Here is a 22,990-nt window from a genome sequence, read left to right as displayed (position 1 = left end):
AGTTAAAATGCGTATAAAATGTGTATTTTATGTGAAACTGCCTTGGTTGCGCTGGTCAATGATCTCTGGCAGCTAGACTGGGAGTGGCTGCCGAGACCACATAACACCGGTCCTGAAAGACCTACATTGGCTCCCAGTATGTTTCCAAGCACAATTCAAAGTGTTGGTGCTGACCTTTAAAGCCCTAAATGGCCGCGGTCCTGTATACCTGAAGGAGCATCTCCATCCCCATCATTCTGCCCAGACACTGAGGTCCAGCGCCAAGGGCCTTCTGGTGGTTCCCTCACTGCGAGAAGCCAAGTTACAGGGAACCAGGCAGAGGGCCTTCTCAGTAGTGGCACCCGCCCTGTGGGACGTGCTCCCATCAGATGCCAAGGAAATAAACAACTATCTGACTTTTAGAAGACATCTGAAGGGAAGTTCAGGGAAGTTTTTAATGTCTGATGTTTTATTGCTATTATTATTATTATTATTATTATTATTATCGTTAATTCTGATGGGAGCCACCCAGAGTGGCTAGGGAAACCCAGTCAGATGGGCAGAGTATAAATTATAAATTGATGATGATGATGATGATGATGAAAGTGCACTGAAAAAGCCCTGAAAAATAGCATTTGTGGGAGGGGGGATGCAGACAATAATGCTTATAAAAAGAGTACAATTTAAATAATAATTTTTCATGCACTATTTCCAAAAATCATCATGAAATAGGATGGAATGGAACTATAAAAGAGTGCCGGCGAAAATAAGACAGGACAGACTGAGGATATTCTGTCTGTCCCAAATCTGGGGAATCTTTTCAGTCTGGCAGGCCATATATTTATTTCCCCACCCCATGAACCAACTCAATCATCTGATGCTTGGAGACTGGTAGGTGGGCAGTCCAATCACCTGATTGACATGTGGTGTGGTTTAGGAGAAAAGGCTTCGCAGGCTAAATTGCACCCCCTGGTGGGCTGAGACTGAACTGCAGGCTGGAAGTCCTCAACCTCTGGCAAATCCCTATTCACAAGTAAAGAGTGCCTTCCTCAAACTCGCACACGGCACTCTTTGAAAGTAGTGAACTACTATAGCAGGGCAGGGGAGAGCACTCCAGCTGAAAGGGTTACAAGGCCTTGCTTTGTTAGGGAGGTTGCTCTTTAGAGCAGGTGAGAAAAATCCTCTACTGACAAGTTGCCACCAGCCTGAGCTGAACCGCCTTCCCGGTCTCCAAATATTCTGAATCAACCAGCTGGGGCTTATGTGGCCCAAAACATCTGGAAGGAGAAGTCTGAAATAGGTTTAGAGGCTAATCAGGCAAAGTGGACAAGGAAGGAAGCTTTCTATGCTCCTTTCACATACCAGAGGTGATTCAGAGGTAACACACCTCTGATTACTAGAGACCATGTTGTTGCTATCATTGTTGTTCATCATCACCGTCATCAACATCATGCCACAAGCAAGGCATGATGGGTGGCAACAACTTCCTGCTAGCTCAGCAGTGAAGCATCTGCTCTGCCTGCAGAAGAGCTCGGGTTCAACCCTCAGGCTGGTGGCTGCTTTAAGATTTAGACCTCAGGAGAGCCTTGGTGAATCAGGCCAAAGGTCCACCTAGTCCAGCACTCCACTCTCACAGCAGCCCATCAAGTAGGGCTGGGAAAGACTACTGCCAAAACCCTGTCAGCTGCTGCCAGTCAGTGTGCACTGCACTGAGGTAGATGGAGCAATAGGCAACTTCCTATGCTACCGTCTACTCCACTTGGTATCTGTTGGAAGCTAGGTGGATCTTTGGTCAAATGACCCAGAACTCTTCTGTTATTACATCTGATTATCTGTTTTCAGGAATGCTTTAGACCCCCACGAGATGATTAGGAGCACCTGCATTTCAAGCCAGCTTTCTGGTTCTATGCTCTGAAACTAGGCCAAATATGCAGAACTAGACATGACAAAGCAGGCATAGGTATCTTAAATATGTGTCGGTCCCGGTCACAAATAAAGCAGAGGTGAGGTGGAGGTTTCTGTTATTTCCATCAGGACTGGAGAACCTGTGCCTGCCCCCCCCCCAAAAAAAAACAAGGTTGTGGACTCCAGCTCCCATCAGCCCCAGCCAGAATGGTTAGTGGTCAGGAATGAGGGGAGTTGTAGTACAAATATCTGGAGTGCAACAGGTTCCTCCTCCTGGCTTTAAGCAAAGATGAAGTGTACTAACATATACAAACCACAAGGAAAGATAAGTTTAAAAAATAGCCAAAGTAAATTCTTACTTCTACTCTTGCCTCCCAGAATCTGGCAGCCCATGGCCAGTTTAGCTGTCTGGGAGCAGCAGAGGTATTGTCCGTCAGTCCAGAAGCAGGGATGATATTTCTGCACCAGGTTGGCGTTGTAGCAGATCACTGCAGCAGGAAGGAAGGGTTACTATAGTTTCTGATCTTGTTTGAGTGATGGTAAACAGTTTCAGAAAACAAAATAAAAAAACCAGGATATTGAAACTCGGTTTGAAGTTGGTTCAATATCTTAGCTTTCTCCAGAGCTGCTAGCCATAGTTTCCCAATTCGGATGAAACAGGAAACAACTGTCAACGAGAACTTCCTGGCTTGTTTGCCAGCTTAGGTGAAGGAGGAAGTGAAGGGATTGCATACGTGGGCAAAAAAAAAGGGTACATTCACATCACGCTTTAGTAAACCAATATATGATGATTCAAATGCGGTCAATCAGGTTAAACAGAAGCAAGCAATGTTAATCTCCTCAAATGGTCCATTTGCTTAATCTTGGCCTGAAGAGGAAGAGTCTTATGGCACATTAAAAACATGCACCCATCCCTGGCATGGCCTGATACACATCGCCAATCCCCACCACTCACCTCTCTGCCCCTTTGTAAGCTTATTTTGGGGGGCGTCAGGACAGTGCTGGGCGAGTCCTAGAGGGAATTTTTGTCAGGGCACCCTCAATCTTTGTGCCAGCCCTGGTCAAGGCTTTACCACCTACCTAACCTATAAAGGGGACTCGGGTGGCGCTGTGGGTTAAACCACAGAGCCTAGGACTTGCCGATCAGAAGGTCGGCAGTTAGAATCCCCGTGACGGGGTGAGCTCCCGTTGCTCGGTCCCTGCTCCTGCCAACCTAGCAGTTCAAAAGCACGTCAAAGTACAAGTAGATAAATAGGTACTGCTCAAGTGGGAAGGTAAACGGCATTTCCGTGCGCTGCTCTGGTTCACCAGAAGCAGCTTAGTCATGCTGGCCACGTGACCCGGAAGCTGTACGCCAGCTCCTTCGGCCAATAAAGCGAGGTGAGCGCCGCAACCCCAGAATCGGTCACGACTGGACCTAATGGTCAGGGGTGCCTTTACCCTTTACCTTTAACCTATAAAGGTGGAGACATCTTGATAATGGACTTTCCTAAGTATTACATTAAAAAACCCACCATTCACCCAAGGAGGACAACGTGGCATATATGACACACACACACACACACGCATCCACTCTCCCAATTTTATTATCACAATAACCCTGTGAGGCAGGTTAGGTTGGGAGGCAGTGACTGGCCCAAGCACACCAGAGAGCTTCATGGCTAAGTAGGGATCTGAAACCTGGCCTCCCAGATCCTAGTCCAACGAACAGCTAGCTCCTTTCTCAGGATTATCTGAGAGAAACCATGTAAACTCAAAGCAATGTAAAATAAATAGAAACCAGTACAGTAAGTCTGCAACTTACAAAGTGGTTATGTTCTGGGGATCATGCCTAAAGCCAAGTCACATATAGTCAAAGCACATTGGGTGCAGTGGTAGGTAGGATTGCAAAAGTGTGTGTGTGTCCCACCCCCCCAGATGCCTGCCCACTTTCCACCTCCTTTTAAATTTCTTTTTGCCAAGATTGTAAAGAGGAACGTGCACAAGTTAAATGTGATTGAGGTTGAATCCTGACAAGACAGAAGTACCGTTTCTGGGGGACAGGAGGCGGGTGGGGGGATTCCCTGGTCCTGAATGGGGTAACTGTGCCCCTGAAGGACCAGGTGCGCAGCCTGGGAGTCATTTTGGACTCACAACTGTCCATGGAGGCACAGGTTAATTCTGTGTCCAGGGCGGCTGTCTACCAGCTCCACCTGGTACGCTGTCTCACCAGGGTGGTGCATGCTCTGGTTATCTCCCGCTTGGACTACTGCAATGCGCTCTACGTGGGGCTACCTTTGAAGGTGACCCGGAAACTACAACTAATCCAGAATGCGGCAGCTAGACTGGTGACTGGGAGTGGCTGCCAAAACCACATAACACCGGTCCTGAAAGACCTACATTGGCCCTCAGTATGTTTCTGAGCAGAATTCAAAGTGTTGGTGCTATTCTTTAAAGCCCTAAACGGCCTCGGCCCAGTATACCTGAAGGAGCGTCTCCACCCCCATTGTTCTGCCCAGACATTGAGGTCCAGTGCCAAGGGCCTTCTGGTGGTTCCCTCACTGCGAGAAGTGAAGTTACAGGGAACCAGGCAGAGGGCCTTCTCAGTAGTGGCACCTGCCCTGTGGAACGCGCTCCCATCAGATGTCAAGGAAATAAACAACTATCTGACTTTTAGAAGACATCCGAAGGCAGCCTTGTTTAGGGAAGCTTTTAATACTGGATGAATCATTATATTTTAATATTCTGCTGGAAGCCGCCCAGAGTGGCTGGGGAAACCCAGTCAGATGGGCAGGGAATAAATAAATAAATATATTATTATTATTATTATTATTATTATTATTAGTTGTGGCCTTACTGTGTAAAAGCTTGACATGTTGATATATATCTGGTGAGACAAATTTTTAAAAGGTAAGACTGCCAGGGTTGTTGGAGAAAGGAATCTATTGTTTTTTGCGTTATAAAGGCACCCCAGAACGAGGAACCTGTGTGAACCTTAGTTAAATAAGATTATTGGAAGGAAGCATGCAATAATGACTTTACTTGTAATCAGGTTGTCATCCATGCAACGAACAATTTCTCCCCAGGCTACTGCTTCTCTAGATGACCTGTTTATTAAACATTTATCCATATTTGCTTCCACATAGCGTACACAGAGGTTAGACTATGTCTGGGGTTTCCTAAACTTGTGTCTCCAGCTGTTTTTGGAATACAACTTCCATCATCCCTAGCTAGCAGGACCAGTGGTCAGGGATGATGGGAATTGTAGTCCAGAAACAGCTGGAAACCCTGTTACAGGCCATTCATTCTGATTTGTCTGCAGGGAAGTAATACAACAGTGAGCATTCATCTGGAATTCATCCTGATTTGCTTACAGGGCATTTATATGCCTTCTTGTTAATATTCATTCTTCTCATGTTTTTCAGGGTGCTTCACTATCACTTTCCTAAGAGCAAAAAGTCAGCTGTGTGTGTATGCTTTTAAGTGGCTTTGTTGCAAAAGGGCAACGGATTGCTTTAATTCAAGTGTGCAAATCTAATTTTCCACCTGAATCCTTCCTGCAAAATATTGTTCCTATTTAAAATATCTAGATTTTAACTACTAGAGAGAGAGACTTACCATTTTTCAACTGGTGAATCCAGCGGCTCCTCAACTCCTCTGTTGGAGAGAAGACGTAGAGGGGCCCTTCATCATACACTACCTAGTGGGACAGAGTCAGAGCAGCACAGATGAGAGCCACAAACACATTGTACACAGACAATAAGTGTCACATCAAGATGGGGGTCTGCGGCAGATGTCCAAGAGACCAATAATTGCAGGGGATTCTTAAATGTACCATGGCTGGTTTACTACTTATTGAAAGAAGGGATAGGAGAAAGAAATAGGATTTTATTTGAATGTAAAGAGAAATGATGTGATTCATGCTTGGTAAACCAATAGAATAACTGAAACGCAATTGTTCTTTGAAAGTTGCATTCTTCAGAAATTTTTGATGGAGTTATCCAACCAAACAGTGCATACCAAAAAAAATTCATAAGGAGAAAATACAAACAAAATCCATACTGTCATGAAAATAAGATACAAAAATGCATTTTTGTGCACGCACACACAAAAATGTTTTAATCAAAATTTCAGTCAAAAATGTATCTTAGGAGGAATTCTCACTGAAATGGCAAATATTCGAAAGGATTTTTTAAAATGCAAATTGCTGTGGCAACATGGAGAATTGGATTTAAAACCAGGTAAATGAGAAACAGAGAAACCGAAACTGACAGTACTGGACTACAAAGACCAACAGTCTGAAAGTCTGCATGCACACACCACACATTTAAAGCATTTGACTCCCCCCACACACAAAAAATTCCTAAGGACTGTGGTTTACCCCTTACAGAACTAGTTCCCCAAACCCTTGGCAAACTATACAGTAGTTCTCAGGACACTTGGGCTGTGTTCTTTAAATACATGGTGTGTGTGCAGTTTTAGCCAGGGGAGGAGGAGCATAAGACTATGACGCTTAAGCTTCAGGGCCCAAATCCTGGATGAGCCCCAGAAGTGACTTTGGTCCACATGGCTTAAAATTTTTTGGTCCACTAGACCCAGTTTGAGCGGCACGACTCAACCTATTCATTTTTTGTTGTACAGTCATACCTTGGGTTAAATATGCTTCGAGTTGAGCACGTTCGAGCTGCGATCCTCGGCAACCCAGAAATAACGGAGCGCGTTACTTCTGGGTTTCGCCCCCTGCGCATGCGCAGACGCTCAAAATTATGTCACGCGCATGCGCAGAAGTGGCAAAAAGCAACGCATGCGTGCGCAGACACACCGTCGCTAGTTACGTTTACCTCTAGATGCGAACGGGGCTCCTACGATCCCGTTCGCATCTAGAGGTACCACTGTATATATTTCAACATTCCTAAGCTTGACCATCAGTAGCACAGATGTTGTACAGGTGTGGTGATCTGTCGTGGAACAACCCCATTGAAGAAGATAACAGCAGTTATCCAGACCTCGCTGCTGGTTGTGAAGGAGCGCCTTGCGACAGTTCAACATTCAGGGCCCCAGAAATGTAGGTCCGTCACTGTAAGACTATTAAGTCCAGAGTAAGGTAAAAGTAAAGGGACCCCTGACCATTAGGTCCAGTCGTGGCCGACTCTGGGGTTGCGGCGCTCATCTCGCTTTATTGGCCGAGGGAGCTGGCATACAGTTTCCGGGTCATGTGGCCAGCATGACAAAGCCGCTTCTGGCGAACCAGAGCAGCGCACGGAAATGCTGTTTACCTTCCCGCCGGAGCGGTACCTATTTATCTACTTGCACTTTGACGTGCTTTTGAACTACTAGGTTGGCAGGAGCAGGGACCGAGCAACGGGAGCTCACCCCGTCATGGGGATTCGAACCGCCAACCTTCTGATTGGCAAGTCCTAGGCTCAGTGGTTTAACCCACAGCACCACCCGCGTCCCTTAAGTCCAGAGTAGCCCTGTTTAAAGGCATTTTGAGCTGAAACCATCCTGCCAACAAATTCTTTCGCTTTTTTTTTTTTTTGTATAAATGTACCTGATAATGTTTTAGCTGTACCTGTGGCTTGACCATGGGGCAGGATGGAGGACTAAAGCAACAGATTCTGGGAGTCATTAAGGGCAATAAACTAAGAGACAAGACAGGTACAGACACATTCTCTTGAGTCTGGAACATGTGACCCAACTGTCTATGATGGGGTGGCTAACAGGAAAAACAGCTCACCTGGAAAGGATAGGGGAACCTCTCTATGATGTCTGTCTCGCTTAGATCTTCTCCTTTTCTCTGTGTGCATGTGAAATAGATGGGAGATTAGTACATTAGAAATGTTTCCCCTACACACCAAAACTCACGTCCAGGAAACTGTGGGCAGGTAGAAGTGGGTGTTGCTTACATTTTAAGGTCTCAAATATAGAAAATAAATATTCATAAATGCACACATATCTAAATATATGAACCATGTGTCTTAAATAGTACAAGAGAACAATCCTAAAGCCATTTTAACTCTCCCAATGACCTCAAATACTCCTCTGCAGCAAGGGAGGCAAATGGGGAAAGCCTTCCTATTGTCTTTTTGCTTGCAAATCCTGTCTTAAGGGCACATTTGTGTATGAATAGGGTGAGCCTGTGACCTGGATTCAGGAACTAAAGTATCAACCATCACAAAAGAATGGCCAGGCTGCCCAGGTAATGCAGTCAGTGACCATTATCAGGTATCCTAGCAAACAGGATTTCTGCTGTAGACCGCCTCAGCTGCTGTAGACTACCTCCTTCTGTGATGTACGCCTGATGTTTTATGGGGGTGGTCTGCGTGTGGTGAGTGGGGACCCTGTTGCAACAGTTCCTTGAATAAAGATCAGGTTTACTAGCTGCTTTGCTTCTCAATATACTCTGGTTGGCCTCTGTTATTTTTCCTACCGATAGAGAACCCACTTAAGGACTCTATATGGGCTCTGGAATACCCCATAAAGGAAAAGGAGTAGGTATTTTTTTCTTATAACAGGGGGCAAAGCAACAAATATATATTTTACCTTTGTAAAGTAAGCTAGTTTCTCCACACACCTTCCATTCTCTGCCCTCCATTCACACAATCAAGAGGAATTGTCAAAGTCAAAGGATGCATTCCGTCCAGGGCCAGGGAGGGAAGCAGGGGAGATGGGAGAGTTCCAGTTGGCCCCTATACCTGAGGTTCCCCATGCAGGTCTAGCACTGAAGGGCCATGAGAAGCATCTTTCCCAGTCCTACCTGGAGACTCCAGGGATCAAACCTGGGACCTTCTGCATGCAAAGCAGATGCTCTGCTCACTCAGCTATGCTCCTACATTGACCCTCACAAGCAGCTAGTACCAGTGATACATTTGGAACTCCAGGACTTCGCCCTGACAGCCCCCAGACCCATGAAAGACTCCTTCAAGGGGAATCCCAAAATGCAGGTATCTGTGTTGGTCCATTATTCCCTCGTGGGTATGGATCTGGACCCTCCACTGACCACAAGGAGACATGTCACAGCTGGTTTAGGGCACTGTCCCTGGATGGCAATTTGATGTAACTGTGCAGCACTGAAAAGCAGTGTGGCATTCCCCCCCCCAAAGAGAATGCATGTATATGTTTAGCAGGAGAATCTTGTGGCTGCTGAGAGCAGGAACATCCTGTCTGAAATGAAGGCACATTAGTGCTTCATTACCGGGATTCGCCGTTCTGGTGGAGGATTGTTCTCTGGAGCCACAGTCTCCACACAGGTGATCTTCTCAATGTCCACAGAGCCTTTCTTACTTCCTCGGCGCTGCAAAGGAGAAAACAGGAATGCTTTAAGACAGTCCAGCTTTGAGCCAGCACTACTTGCACAGCTAGTGGCTTAGGCTGGGTCTAGACACACACAAAAAAAGTTTCAGGAAAATGCATTGTAAAGCTCATAATGAGAAATCACCTACAGGTGGTACCTAACACCAAGAAAACTAGCACTAATATGCCCAGGAACCTCACCAAAATGCTGGAGAGGGTGCACCTCCACAGGCACATACCTCCACATGTGGTGGGAGTGCCTCAAAATCCAACTATTCTGGACAACAGCCATACGAGAAATATGGAAAATAACTAAGCAGTTGTTGTGACGTGGGGTTTGTGATTTCAGCTCTCCTGATATAACATGCTGGAGACAGTTCTCTAGTAACACTTCTTTATTAAAGCAACAAGACTGAAGACTGGGGAGAGGAAAGCTACATTTATAGGGACAGGGAACTAGCAAGAAAGGATACATTTTGGAGGGAACAATATCAGGCAATCACAGTCCTGCCTTTTGGAGGGAACCAATAAGACAGAGGATCCAAATACAGCAGCTTAAATGAACCAATAGTAGCTGTACCCTCTGGAACCGAAAGGCAGTTACTTTACCCTAATGCAAATACAGACAATAATAATACAGATATAAAATCCCTTGACTCAATACACAACACCCCTTCCCCCCTAGTGAGCACAGCAGACGTAATCTCTCAGGTACTGTGGGGGCCTACAACTTCTACTTGATCTCCTGACAACAGGTGTTGCAGGTTCTGAATTGGGTGTTACCTGTGGTAGAGGGGCTGCTCTAGGGGTTTCATCAGGAACAGATGGAGTCCCCGACATCTCAGGGTCCCCTATCTGTACCTCGTCATCGTGAGGACTAGCAGACCCTGGTTCATTTGTTAAAGCCCCTGGTGATTGCACCTCTGTGCCATTTTCACTCTGGTCTTGCAGCTCTGTGTCGTTAGCCAGGGATGAATTATCTGGCTCCTCCCTGCTGAGCGCCCGGCGCCTCAGCTGATCTATATGTCTCTTCCACACTTGCCCATTTTCCAAGGTCACATAATAGGACACAGGTCCACTAGCCCGGGTGACCACACCAGCCACCCACCGCGAACCTCGTGAATAGTTCCTCACCCAGACCAGATCTTCAGGGGCGAGATACCTTGTTGTGTCAGTCTCAGCCTGGGGGGTTGCTCTTGAATTATGGTTTGGCATTTTATCCGGGTGGACATAATCCAGCACCGTTACCAGTCTCCTACCCAAGAGCAGCTCAGCTGGCGACTTGCCCGTTGCGGTACACGGCGTCGCATGCTGCAAAAATAACATTCGCGCGATGCGAGCTGACCAGTTACCCTCCATTAAGCGCGCAATGGATTCTTTGGCTGTTCTTACCATGCGCTCAGCCTGCCCATTGGAGGATGGGTGAAAGGGCGCGGATGTGACCCCTCTTATGAAGTTATCAGCCAAGAATGCCCTGAATTCTTGGGATACAAAAGCTGCCCCATTATCTGATACAATGGTCTCAGGTAACCCGTGGGTTGCAAACAGCTGCCTCAACACCTTGATGACGGCAGCTGATGCCATGCTAGGGACCATCGCCACTTCTAACCATTTGGAATATGCATCAACGATAACCAAAAAGACCTTTCCTTGGAATGGCCCAGCAAAATCTAAGTGCAGCCGGCTCCAGGGAGATCTGGACTGCTCCCACCAGTGGACTGGTGCTCTGGCCACTTCCGGCCGCACCTCTTGGCATGCCTTGCATGTTCGTACCCATTGTTCTATGTTCTGGTCCATTCCAGGCCACCACACATAACATCGGGCTAGCGACTTCATCCTGACCATTCCCGGGTATCCCATGTGAAGCGTCTCAAGAACCCTGTTTCTCAGTGGTGCTGGGATGATCACCCTATCTCCCCACAGGAGACAACCCTTATGCATGGACAACTCGTGCTGCCTAGTCGCATAAGGCCTGAATTTGTCTTCATGCGGACCACCTGGCCACCCCCTCCCCACCCAAGTGAGCACACGGGAGAGAACAGCATCTTTCCTCGTTTTCTCAGCTATATCAGTAGCCGTTACAGGAGCCCCCGGAAGTGTTTCCAGCATCATTATGTGCTCCGCTGGAGCAGGATCCTCAGTGCTCCCGCCAGGAAGGGGCAATCGACTCAGCGCATCCGCGTGGCACAACCGTTTCCCCGGCACATGGGTCAAGGTGTACTGGAGCCCGTTCAGGAATATAGACCAACGTAACATTCTGGGGGAGAGAATTTGTGGCGTTTGTTTGTTCGGGTTGAACAACCCTAACAGTGGCTTGTGGTCCGTTTCAATGTAGAAATGGCGACCGTACACATAATCATGGAACTTTTTGATTCCTGCCACAATTGCAAGCGCCTCTTTGTCAATTTGAGCATAGTTGCGCTCCGTGGGCGACAACGTACGGGAAAAGAAAGAGATGGGCTTCTCCGACCCATCCGGTTCCCTATGACTTAGCACCGCCCCCAGGCCGTATTGAGAGGCATCACATGCCAGGACCAGAGGCTTTGACTCGTCGTAATGAGCAAGGACACTCCTGCTACTCAGCATTCCTCGCAAGGAGTCAAAAGCCTTCTGCTGCCCCTGCCCCCATCTCCACACATTCTTTTTCTGCAACAGTCTATGTAATGGTTCAGCTACCGAAGCTTTCTGGGGTAAGAACGAATGATAAAAGTTAATAAGTCCCAGGAATGACTGCAACTCCGTCTTGTTCTGTGGTCGTGGCGCCTCGATGATGGCCTTAATCTTAGCATCTGTGGGGTGGATGCCTGATGCATCAATTTTAAACCCCAAGAAATCCACAGTTGGCACCCCAAAACTGCATTTTTCCTTTTTCAGTTGCAACCCCACCTCCTTGAACTTGAGCAACACTGCACGAACACGCGCAACCAGTTCCTGTGGGTCTTTTCCAGCAATCAAAACGTCATCAAAAAATGGCAAGACCCCCGGCAGACCTCTTAACAGGTGTTCCATGAGCCCTTGAAAAATCCCTGGGGCCACACAAACTCCAAATTGTAATCTGTTAACTCTGAACGCCCCTTTATGTGTGACAGTAGTCTGTGCTTCCGCTGATTGTGGGGTTACTGGCAGCTGTTGGTAAGCTTGTGCCAGGTCAATTTTGGCGAACACCTTGCCCCCAGCCAGTTTAGCCAACAGATGTGATACGACTGGAATGGGGTATGAGTTTCCCCTGAGTGCCTTATTGATAGTACATTTGTAATCTGCACAGATCCTGACTTCCCCATTTGCTTTAAGGGGCGTGACGATTGGAGTCTCCCACTTAGCAGAGTCCACGGGTGAGAGAACTCCCTGCTTGACCAATTTCTCCAGCTCTGCTTCGATCTTGGGTTGCAGTACAAATGGCACTCGCCTTGGTTTGAGTCGGATTGGGGCCACCCCAGGGTCCAACTCGAAGTCAACTGGGGGCCCTTTATAACAACCCAGTTTTCCATTAAAGAGACCAGCAAATTCTTTGCATAATGCCTCGCTCATCTCAGGGCAGGTTTGGATTGAATTAAGCCCTGATATACTCAGTCCTAGGGCGGGGAACCAGTCAGTGCCCAGGAGACTGGGGCGACTGCCCTTCGCAATCACCAGTTTGAGTACAGCCTGTTTGTCCCGGAACTGTACTCTCACGGCACACATTCCCATAACATGGATGCGGCCCGCTGAGTATGACTGCAAGGTTGCCGGGAAGGGTTCCAGAGGGGGCAACTTACCCCTGGGGAAGAATGTCCTCGCGGTCTGGTCCGACACGATAGTGAATCCAGATCCGGAGTCCACCTCCATGTCGCACTGCTGACCCTCAATCTTCACCTTGACGTGTGCCTTGCCTTGTGCTGGGAACTGCACGACCCTCCCATTGATCTCCGTAACGTAGTGGCAGTCCTTTAGAAAATGGGTTGCTGCGGGCGGTCTGCGATGCTCCGGTCTAGGTGCTCCTGTCGCTCCCAACGCCGCCGATCTACAGACCCTGGCGATGTGACCTGTCTTCCCGCACGTCCGGCACATAGCATCCCGGAAACGACAACTCTTCCGCTCATGGTTTCCGCCACAACCTGGGCACCTGCCTCGGTGATCTTTGTGCACTGTGCAGGCCTGACCCACTGACTCGACCCCACGGACTGGGCTCTGGCTCGGAGTAGCCTCTAGCTCGTCCATGGCATGCGCAACTTCTATCTGTGGCTTAGGGGCCTTGCGACTGGCATCAAGCTCCTCTCTTTCATAATTCTCCGTGGCGGTGGCCTCCTTCAAGGCTGAAGCAAGGGTAACCTCTTCTTTAGCCACGATGCGTCTTCTGGCCTTCTTGCTGCTCAGACCACCGATAAACCGATCCAGGAGAGTCTCTTCCAGATTTTGGAAGTCGCAGTGCTGAGCGAGCTTCCGCAGTTCAGCCAGAAATGCAGATACAGACTCCCCAGCATGCTGCTGCCTCTTATGAAACTCCATCCGCCGAGCCATCTTGGTCTCAGTAGGCGCCAAGTGGCTTGTTAGGCAGGCAAGAATATCTTTGAGAGATGTCTCACTTAGCTTCGCTGGAGCAAGCAATGCCTTGGCCAGCTTGAAGGTCTCAGGCCCACAGTAGCTCAGGAATGTGGCCCTTCTTTTGCTGGCATCGGTGATCCCTTGAGCCTCTGCGAAGAACTCGAAGCGTTCGACGTAGTCTTCCCACGTGTCGGGCTCTGATGGCTGGAAGGTCTCCAATACCCTTGGACTCTCCATTGTCCTGTGGCAGGGTCGTCTTCTCAGCTGGCCAGTGAGTCTTGTTCTTAGCTGCAATCTGGACTCTGAGGCAGGGCTGCGTTTAACCGCTCCTCAGCACTCCGGATCCCAACCTCGTCGCCAGTTGTTGTGACGTGGGGTTTGTGATTTCAGCTCTCCTGATATAACATGCTGGAGACAGTTCTCTAGTAACACTTCTTTATTAAAGCAACAAGACTGAAGACTGGGGAGAGGAAAGCTACATTTATAGGGACAGGGAACTAGCAAGAAAGGATACATTTTGGAGGGAACAATATCAGGCAATCACAGTCCTGCCTTTTGGAGGGAACCAATAAGACAGAGGATCCAAATACAGCAGCTTAAATGAACCAATAGTAGCTGTACCCTCTGGAACCAAAAGGCAGTTACTTTACCCTAATGCAAATACAGACAATAATAATACAGATATAAAATCCCTTGACTCAATACACAACAGCAAGTATTAGAAATCACCCCAGAATTGGCCCTACTAAACATCTTCCAAGACAATAATGCCCATTTACACCACAAAGAACTCATAACCCACCTACTTTCAACAGCCATAAACACCATAACCAGACACTGGAGAGACCTGTCAGGAGTAAGCATGGACCAATGGTACCAAATACTATGGGAAACAGCCTTACTAGAAAAATTAACCAATAAACTGAAACTGACACAGGGACAAATAGAAGAAGACACCTTCACCCCGGTATGGCTCCCCTTTATCACATACACAGCCCAACAAGACAATAACAAAAATCCACCAACAGAATACAAATCAATATGGCTAACCTGATCCAAAACACCCATCCACCCCACTCACACATGAAAACAAAGACCACCACAGCCAACCACAAATGAATAACCACACCCTAGGCCAACCCCAACCTCTCCCACCACCAAAGCAACACAAGCGAACAGCAGAGAACCTGCACAAGCAATGCTGACACCAAACCCTACATACATTAAGTATAATAGAAACATTGCCACCCGACCCCACCCATCTTCCCCCCTCCCCCCTCTCCCCCTTTTCTTCCTAATGTCTCAACAAATGAAACTGATTTGTAAAAATGTTACGTGGAAAAAATACGAGAGAGACACATTACACATACTTCTGTAAATCAAGAAAATCTTTAATAAAAATACATTAAAAAAAAATAATAACAATGAGAAATCACATTACCGAGGATTGAACTCCACGGCACCATGTGGTGTCACAGTGTTGTTAACACATTTAAAATGCCTTTATTTTTTTTTACTAATGTAGCTGAGTCCCTAGGATCAAAACATGAGTCCTTCTGTATGCATCAAAACAATCACACCCACGTACCATACATTAAAGCACTATTATGCCACTTTAACAAGACATGGCTTTCCCCAAAGGATCCCGGGGACTGTAGTCTGTTAAAGACACTGAGGGTTGTTAAGAGACCTTACCCCCCCCCCAATCAAGCTACAATCCTGGGCATCCTTAACAAGCTAAGGTTCCCAGGCTGTCAAAATGGTTTAAGAGCACTTTGCATGTAACCGTGCAGATGTGACAGCACTCAGCTAGTTCAATGGGCCTTAGATCGCAATGTAAACCCGCAGCTGTGTTTGCTGCACAGACAAAAACCGCCTTCCTCATGTAGATCTCCTTTACAAGATCAAGGTGTTTTGTGTGCCTTCAGAGCAGTGGCGTAGCTTGGGGGTGCAGGGGGGGCCGGCCGCACTGGGCGCAACATCTGGGGGGGTGCACTCGCACTCGCAGCTCTCTGCCCCTACCTGGCTCACTCACTCTCTCTCACTGCAGTGCTGGCTGTGCGAATCCGATCCGAGCCGCTGGGTCGCCGCCCACTGTGGAGGGGGTGGGTGCCAGGCGTGCGGTGCGGAGAGAGAGCGAGGGACTATCTGGGGGAGGGACAGTGCAGCGGCCGCCCAGCGCAGCGCTGAGCGCGGGAGAGAACCACACCAGACCAGACCAGGGAGCAAGAAGAAGCTGGCAGCGGCGGCAGGTTAGGGGTTAGGGGACGCAAATTACTTGCCTTGCCCCGGGTGCTGACAACCCACGCTACGCCGTTATCTGGGACTGAGAGAAATCAGAGTCCAACAACAGGCTCCTCATACCTAGTTGAGCATGTCAGACTGGGACAGTAGAAATCCAGCTTCAAATCCCCACTCAGCCACAAAGTTCACTAGGTGATCATGGGCCATTCACCATCCCTCAGCCTAACCGATGCACATTACCCAAGGCTGGTCCCTTGGGCACCTGAGACAGAAAATCCTACACATACATTTCCCTGTCCCTGTCAGTAAAAATACAGTAACAATAAATTAAATAACTAAACACTTGCTGCCCTTTCATGGCATCTACAATCAGCAGCTTTAGGGTGGCTAGGTTCAAAAGAGGACAGCGTTGCTGCATCTTTAGTGACAACTACCTGCTGGAAGTCCCTCTTTAATGCAACTATTAAAGGCGCAAAAGCCATATACTCATTTGCACCTAGCTACCTCACTTCTAGGGATGCGGGTGGCGCTGTGGGTTAAACCACAGAGCCTAGGACTTGCCGATCAGAAGGTCAGTGGTTCAAATCCCCGCGACGGGGTGAGCTCCCATTGCTCGGTCCCTGCTCCTGCCAACCTAGCAGTGCGAAAGCACGTCAAAGTGCAAGTAGATAAATAGGTACCGTTCCGGCGGAAAGGAACGGCCTTTCCGTGCACTGCTCTGGTTCTCCAGAAGTGGCTTAGTCATGCTGGCCACATGACCCAGAAGCTGTACGCTGCCTCCCTCAGCCAATAAAGTGAGATGAGCACCGCAATGCCAGAGTCCGTCACGACTGGACCTAACGGTCAGGGGTCCCTTTACCTTTACCTCACTTCTATCACAGCCAGCTGTCTCTTCTCTGTGACTCACCCCACGCTCAAAGTCGTACTCATAGTAGGAGAGCTTGCTCTCAGTCAGCAGGAAGAGCCGTTTCTTGAAGTTGAGAGGGGATGTCTTCTTCTTCTGCTGAGAGCGTTTTAGAAAGATGCCCTCCAGGATAACATTCGACATGGCTCACGTCGCCTTCTCCTCCTCCTCCCCTTCCACGGTGGATTCGCTGGACTTCCGCTAATCAACAAAAAGGGACAGCTGCAATCATCATCATAATATAGACTAGGAAGGAAGCCCTGATTAACAGACTTCTGTGTAAACATGCTTATATTGCACTGTTAATGACCCAAAGCTAGCTAATTCTCTTTCTTATTAAATCAAAATTCATTCAGGGTGATAAATATTCAAGATAAATATTCAAGATGCACAAACCCAGACCATCTTCAGAAGTCCTTCTTTGGTTGCCCCAGCCAAGTGAGATACTAGGGAAAGGGCTTTTTCGGTGGTGGCCCCATGACTGCGGAATATTCTCCCTACAGGTTGCTGGGTTCCTTTTTGGGATCATTTCAGTGCCATGTAAACAAAGGAACTTAGGAACTTAGGAAGTGGCCTTATACCAAGACAGTCATTGGTCCACCTAGCTCAGTATTGTCTATACTAGGGTTACCAGACGTCCCCGGTTCCTGGGGACAGTCCCTGGATTTGCAAATCTGTCCCTGGAATGTCCCCAGGTTTGCAAATCTGTCTCCGGAATGTCCCCAGGTTTGCAAATCTGTCCCCGGGAAATGTGGCAGTGGCAGCCTCAGCAGCCCGGAGCCAGCCTGGTAGCGCAGTTGGCTCTGGCTGGCTGTGGGCTGCTGATTGCCGCTGCTGCTGCCACTGCCAAAAGGGAACCGGGGACGCCCGGCAGTACAAATCTCCTGCTCCCTTCCCCCTTTGTTTTGACTAATGGGGGAGGCTCGGGACTTGCGGGTGGGGCGTTGCCCAGGAGGGGTGCAAGGCGCACGGTTTCTCTGCTGGACAAGGTGCAAAGCCCTTCTTTCTCACCCTGTGAAACATAAATGCAGGTGTTTTTTTTAAATTGGGCAAGGGCCAGCTGCCTTCATGATTCCCAAGACTCCCCTGATCTCCTGCCCCCTTCCCCCTTTGTTCTGACAGATTGGGGGAGGCTCGGGAGCCATGGGCGGGCAGCCATTGCCCAGTTTTTTAAAACGTCTGCGCATTTATGTTTCACAGGGTGAGAAAGAAGGACTTTGCACCTTTATACAATATGCATGTGTGCTTGGGCCCAGGGTCTTTTGCCTCACCATCCCCACTACTGACTCCCTGTTGCTACTCAGCTTTAAAAAATTTTAAAAAAGTGTCCCTGGATTCATTGAAAAAAATCTGGTAACCATAGTCTATACTGACTGTCAGCAGCTCTCCAGGATTTCAGACATGGTTCTCTCACAGCCCTAAATGAAGATGTCATGAACATGAGACAGTCTGCCAGCAAGACAGATGTTCTGCTATTAAGCTACAGTCATTCCTTTGATGGGCAGCAAGCTTGACAGGGTCTCTTTTAACGGAAGATGCCATGGGCTGAACAGGGGTGTTTTTTGCATCCAAAACGGATCCTCTCCCCCAGTATATGCCACAGGGTTCAATTTTTCCATGATGCAGAATTTTGATACTCAAAATAATGACTTCCATGATCTCTTTTGCCATGTGTGCAATCGATGCTGAGAACTGACTTTGGGTTCTCTGTAAGATTATGAAAAGTTCCGTCATGTTCTGGTGCTCCTAAAAACATGCCTGGCCAAAGTTGCCATGGGAGTTACTCCCATGTGCAGTTGGAGATGGATCCAATTCCATGCAACAGAGGACACCAGCTGCTTGGAAGTAGAAGCAGTATCTATCTTATGCATCTAACGTCTTGATAAGCCTTCTCATCTGCACAGATTGTGGGGCTTTCAGATACGATGAGGCCCCATCAGAAAAAAGAACTGCACAGTTTAAATATGTTTCAGTATCCCAACTTTGCTAATCTAAAAACAGCATAGCTGCTCTGTATTCCTGTTTGTTTTCCCCATTGAAGGAACCTTTGTGTTTCACCTAAGCTTGGAGATCTGGGTGTAACAGCTTGATTTTATATTTTCACAAGGATGATGAACCATTGTATGTCTGTCTTGGGAAACAGTCCCACTGAAACCTACAAAATAGCAAAATATACCAAGTGTAGGGAAAATTTGGCACTCTGGATGTTGCTAAACTACAAATCCCATCATGCCTGGTCATTACCCATGCTTGCAGAGATTGATGGGAGTTGTAGTTCATTAACATTGGAAGGGCCAAAAGTTTTCCACATTTGAAATAGGTCCTCGTTGGAATGAGTAGTACCTTCTCCTCCCATATTAAGACTGTGACTAAATTCAGATTTCGTCCAACATCAGCCAATTTTTCCCCTTCCTCTTCCCCCAATCTTGTTTTGTTTACCACAAAGCCTGATAATGAGTTATGGAGGGCTCAAAAACTTGCACACTATTTTGTAGCATTTTGTTCGACCTAATAAAATCACTTTTTGGATTTTTTTCTCTTCTGGGCCAACCTTTGCTTTTTGTATTAGAAGTAGGTTGCTCCCTAGCACAACTTCCACAGCGTCAGAAAAAGAAGGCATTAATTAGATAGAGCCAAGCAATGTTCAAAAAAGCTAACACAGACTTTTGAGCTACACCTCCTGCCACTCTCATCTGCAATTGCAATCCATATGGGATTACAATTAGATAATGCATCTGTACTACTTTGAACACTGGAAAGCACTGGTTGAATGCTATTATAATGTTTTATATATTTCTGTGGGGAGGTTATAGTTTTGCTGCTTTTGTTTTAACTATTTATTTGTGTATTAACCTTGTATTTTTATCTTGTGAATCGCCCTGAGATCTTATGATGAAGGGTGATACATAAGCCTAACAAACAGTTCCAATACAGAAGGAGGGGGGAACCAGTTGCCAATTAATTTTTTAATTGTCTATAAATTCCTGGCTCTGCTATCTAAAGGTTAGGGGACCCCTGACCATTAGGTCCAGTCGCAGACGACTCTGGGGTTGCGGCGCTCATCTTGCTCTATAGGCCAAGGGAGCCGGCGTACAGCTTCCGGGTCATGTGGCCAGCATGACTAAGCCGCTTCTGGCGAACCAGAGCAGCGCACGGAAACACTGTTTACCTTCCCACCGGAGCAGTACCTATTTATCTACTTGCGTACTTCCGAACTGCTAGGTGGGCAGGAGCTGGGACCGAGCAATGGGAGCTCACCCCATCACGGGGATTCGAACCACCGACCTTCTGATCGGCAAGCCCTAGGCTCTGTGGTGTAACCCACAGCGCCACCCGCGTCCCCTGCTCTGCTTTCTACCATGGCTCTAATTTTGTCCATAATCACAAATGTTCCATATTTATTTACTTACTCTTCCTTTATACAAAAAGTAAGAGAAAACATAGCATGTAAGAAAAGAAGCCATCCCAATACTTTTAATTCCCTATGTGAATGGCTTCAAAAAGCAAGTACATCACTGTCTGGTCTCTGCGCACAGATGACTTGTGATGGCCACAGATGCCATGTTCCTTGGAAGAGTACAAATGCAGCGTAATCAGGAGCTGCACTTCTGCAGTAGTGCACATGCTCCACATGAAGGTCCTAGATTTGATCTCTGGCACCTCAGTGTGGATAATACTGAGTTAAATGGACCATTAGTCTGACGGTGTAAGGCAGCTTCCTACATTTCTGCGTACTCACATGTATATCTGCAAGGTACAGAATTAAGAAGACATGGCGTCCAGGATTTGAATACCAGCAGCCAGAGGTGCGTGGGCTGGGAAATACACCTGAGAACAGAAAACTAGAGTGTCTGCGTGGCCCACAATTTAGTTGCACAACACTCATCAAATCTGCTGTTGCTCTGATTCCTATTGGTGTTCTCAGGCCCAAGATCATCACTCTGAAATTTTCCACTTGATTCCTGAATGAGGCTACAAATTGACCTGCCTTCATTGCTTTCATTTCCCCCTCCCCACTTCTTAGTTTGCTCTCCTCTCTCTCTCTCTCCCTCTCTCTTTTTCAAAAGCACTGTTGATTCTGAGCTAGCGCAAAGGATTAAAGACTCACTGGTTGACTCTTGTCCTTGCTGTTCCACACACGGTGCTGCAATGGGCTCCTCTCAAAAGCAGCAGGTTCCTTGAGACGCCTCTGGACTCTGGAACAGCCGGCACATAGGTGGATGGTTTTTAAATCTTTGAACGGCTGGTGAAAGGAATGGCAGCAGCAGGAGGCTCAGTCAAAGAGCTGTGTTGCACTGCAGGGAAGACTGTCATCTGGAGCTAACCCCACCCTTTCAGTTCCCCTTTTCTTAGTTTCTGACCAAACTGTCTTTATTTCCTTTCAACCATGATGCCACCCTCAGGGTGTCTCCAGACATAAGGGGGTTAATTCGCGAACAGGTCATTGGCAACAGGTGCCCCCCCCTTCCTGTTATCCTCTTTCCCCTGAAAAGAGTTAATCTTGATTAAAGGAGGGGGGTTAAAATGGGCTGGCATTTTGATGTGAACTATGTTGTGTGGCTGCTGCAAATGACTTGTTTATATGGGGAATACTGATCCCACAATAAATGCCCATCTGGGGCCTCCAGCCCAGGCTGTCACTAATTTGTGGGTGGGTTTCAAGCACACACCATAGGTTTACGCTTGCACAATGAAAATGGATTAAATCGCTCTGTCACCCTAGCGCAACAAATCTGCTTTTTGAGAAAAACAATGCCAGAAGTGTTTGGTTTTTTTGCTGCTAGGAAAGTGACTGGGAAATGTATTGAAAAGTGTGAGATGAACGAATTGTTAACGGGGAGATGTGTAAACACCCTGCAGGAAAACGTGGGTGAATGCTTGTTGTTGTATAGCTACCCCATAAACAAATAAGAACAAGTGCTCAATAAGCAACAGACATAGTCTAACCACCGTGAAAGCTCTGTGCAAGCAAATGAGCTCAATAAACCCCTGGAGGAGCTTTCAGTCTTGCTGCAAGAAAAGGAAGTCCTAGCTCAGTAGGGGGGCCAGGCCTTGCCTGGTAAGAGGCAATAGGTCTGTCTGCAGAGAGGCAAGGAGAGGGAAGGAGAAACAGAATTGGCTCCAGGACTAACTGCAAGCAGATGGTTCCATGCATACCAGACCTTGAAGTACATTACAGTGGTACCTCGGGTTACATACGCTTCAGGTTACAGACTCCACTAACCCAGAAATATTACCTCGGGTTAAGAACTTTGCTTCAGGATGAGAACAGAAATCGTGCTACGGCGGGGCGGCAGCAGCGGGAGGCCCCATTAGCGAAAGTGGTGCTTCAGATTAAGAACAGTTTCAGGTTAAGAACGGACCTGCAGAATGAATTAAGTTCTTAACCAGAGGTAGCACTGTATTTTTTTCAAAGAATTCTGGACACTAGTTTGTTAACTAGGTTGATGGGAATTATAACTCAGTGAGGGGTAAACTACTATGCTCAGAATTATTTGAGGGAAGGAATGTGCTGCGAATGTGCTATAAAATTATAGTGGGTACACAGCCATAGAAGCAGAGGGGAAGACAATGAAAGAAAGATACAGAATCGGTTAACTATCTTTTATTGGGCTAATTTCAGATTTTTTTTTCTGTTTTCCAGAATTCTTCATCAAGTAGGGTCAGCCTGTGGAAACATCCTGCGAAACTCAAAAGCTTTCACGCCAATCCAGTTGGCCCAATTCTGGAGCGTGGGGGAGGGGGTTGGAATACGTAATTATTGCACAGCAAACTGCAAAAGAGGCAAAGGAAGATGTTGCCTGTACTGTATAAGAAAGAACAAGCTGAAGAGGGGTCATATCCAAGATGGATCCAGCCATTACAAGCAAATAAGGCTTGAGCAGGGTGCAATTTGAACTGGGGCTTAACTTTAGAGCTGGTTTTGAGAGCTTCATAAAATATGAAGAGTGATGCCAGGCACAGGAAGACTGTGGTCACAATGACACCATGCTGTGCACTTAGAGCACACTTACATCTCGTTCACAGTCATGGCTTCCCCCAAAGAATCCTGGGAACTGTAGCTTGCCATGAATGCTGGGAACTGTAGCTCTCTGTGGAGGTAAACTACAAGTCCCAGGATTATTTGGTAGAAGTGGCAGCTGGTAAAGTAGTATAACCAGTGCT

The 22,990-nt window shown here is 47.4% G+C and overlaps 1 protein-coding gene across 3 annotated transcripts in view; it reads right to left on the bottom strand.

Moving 5' to 3' along the window:
• BTK (Bruton tyrosine kinase) overlaps positions 1 to 22,990 on the bottom strand; it is a 41,364-nt gene that overhangs the window by 17,355 nt on the left and 1,019 nt on the right. Inside the window, exons 2-7 of one of the 3 annotated variants that reach the window (XM_080990153.1) lie at positions 20,934 to 21,068; positions 16,829 to 17,026; positions 9,059 to 9,157; positions 7,601 to 7,660; positions 5,482 to 5,563; positions 2,244 to 2,372 (exon numbers count right to left, since the gene is read on the bottom strand). In XM_080990153.1, the coding sequence (XP_080846279.1) occupies positions 2,244 to 2,372; positions 5,482 to 5,563; positions 7,601 to 7,660; positions 9,059 to 9,157; positions 16,829 to 16,969 (511 nt within the window). In that variant the 5' untranslated portion in view covers positions 16,970 to 17,026; positions 20,934 to 21,068. Of the gene's footprint in view, positions 1 to 2,243; positions 2,373 to 5,481; positions 5,564 to 7,600; positions 7,661 to 9,058; positions 9,158 to 16,828; positions 17,027 to 20,933; positions 21,147 to 22,990 lie in introns of those variants that run through there. The other 2 variants (XM_080990154.1, XM_080990155.1) reach the window with 2 other exon arrangements.

The sequence above is a fragment of the Podarcis pityusensis genome (assembly GCF_964106645.2).
Source record: "Podarcis pityusensis genome assembly, chromosome: Z".
Classification (NCBI taxonomy): Eukaryota; Metazoa; Chordata; class Lepidosauria; order Squamata; family Lacertidae; genus Podarcis; species Podarcis pityusensis.
Note: the sequence above shows the minus strand (reverse complement) of the source record. Positions and strands in the feature narration are given on the sequence as shown.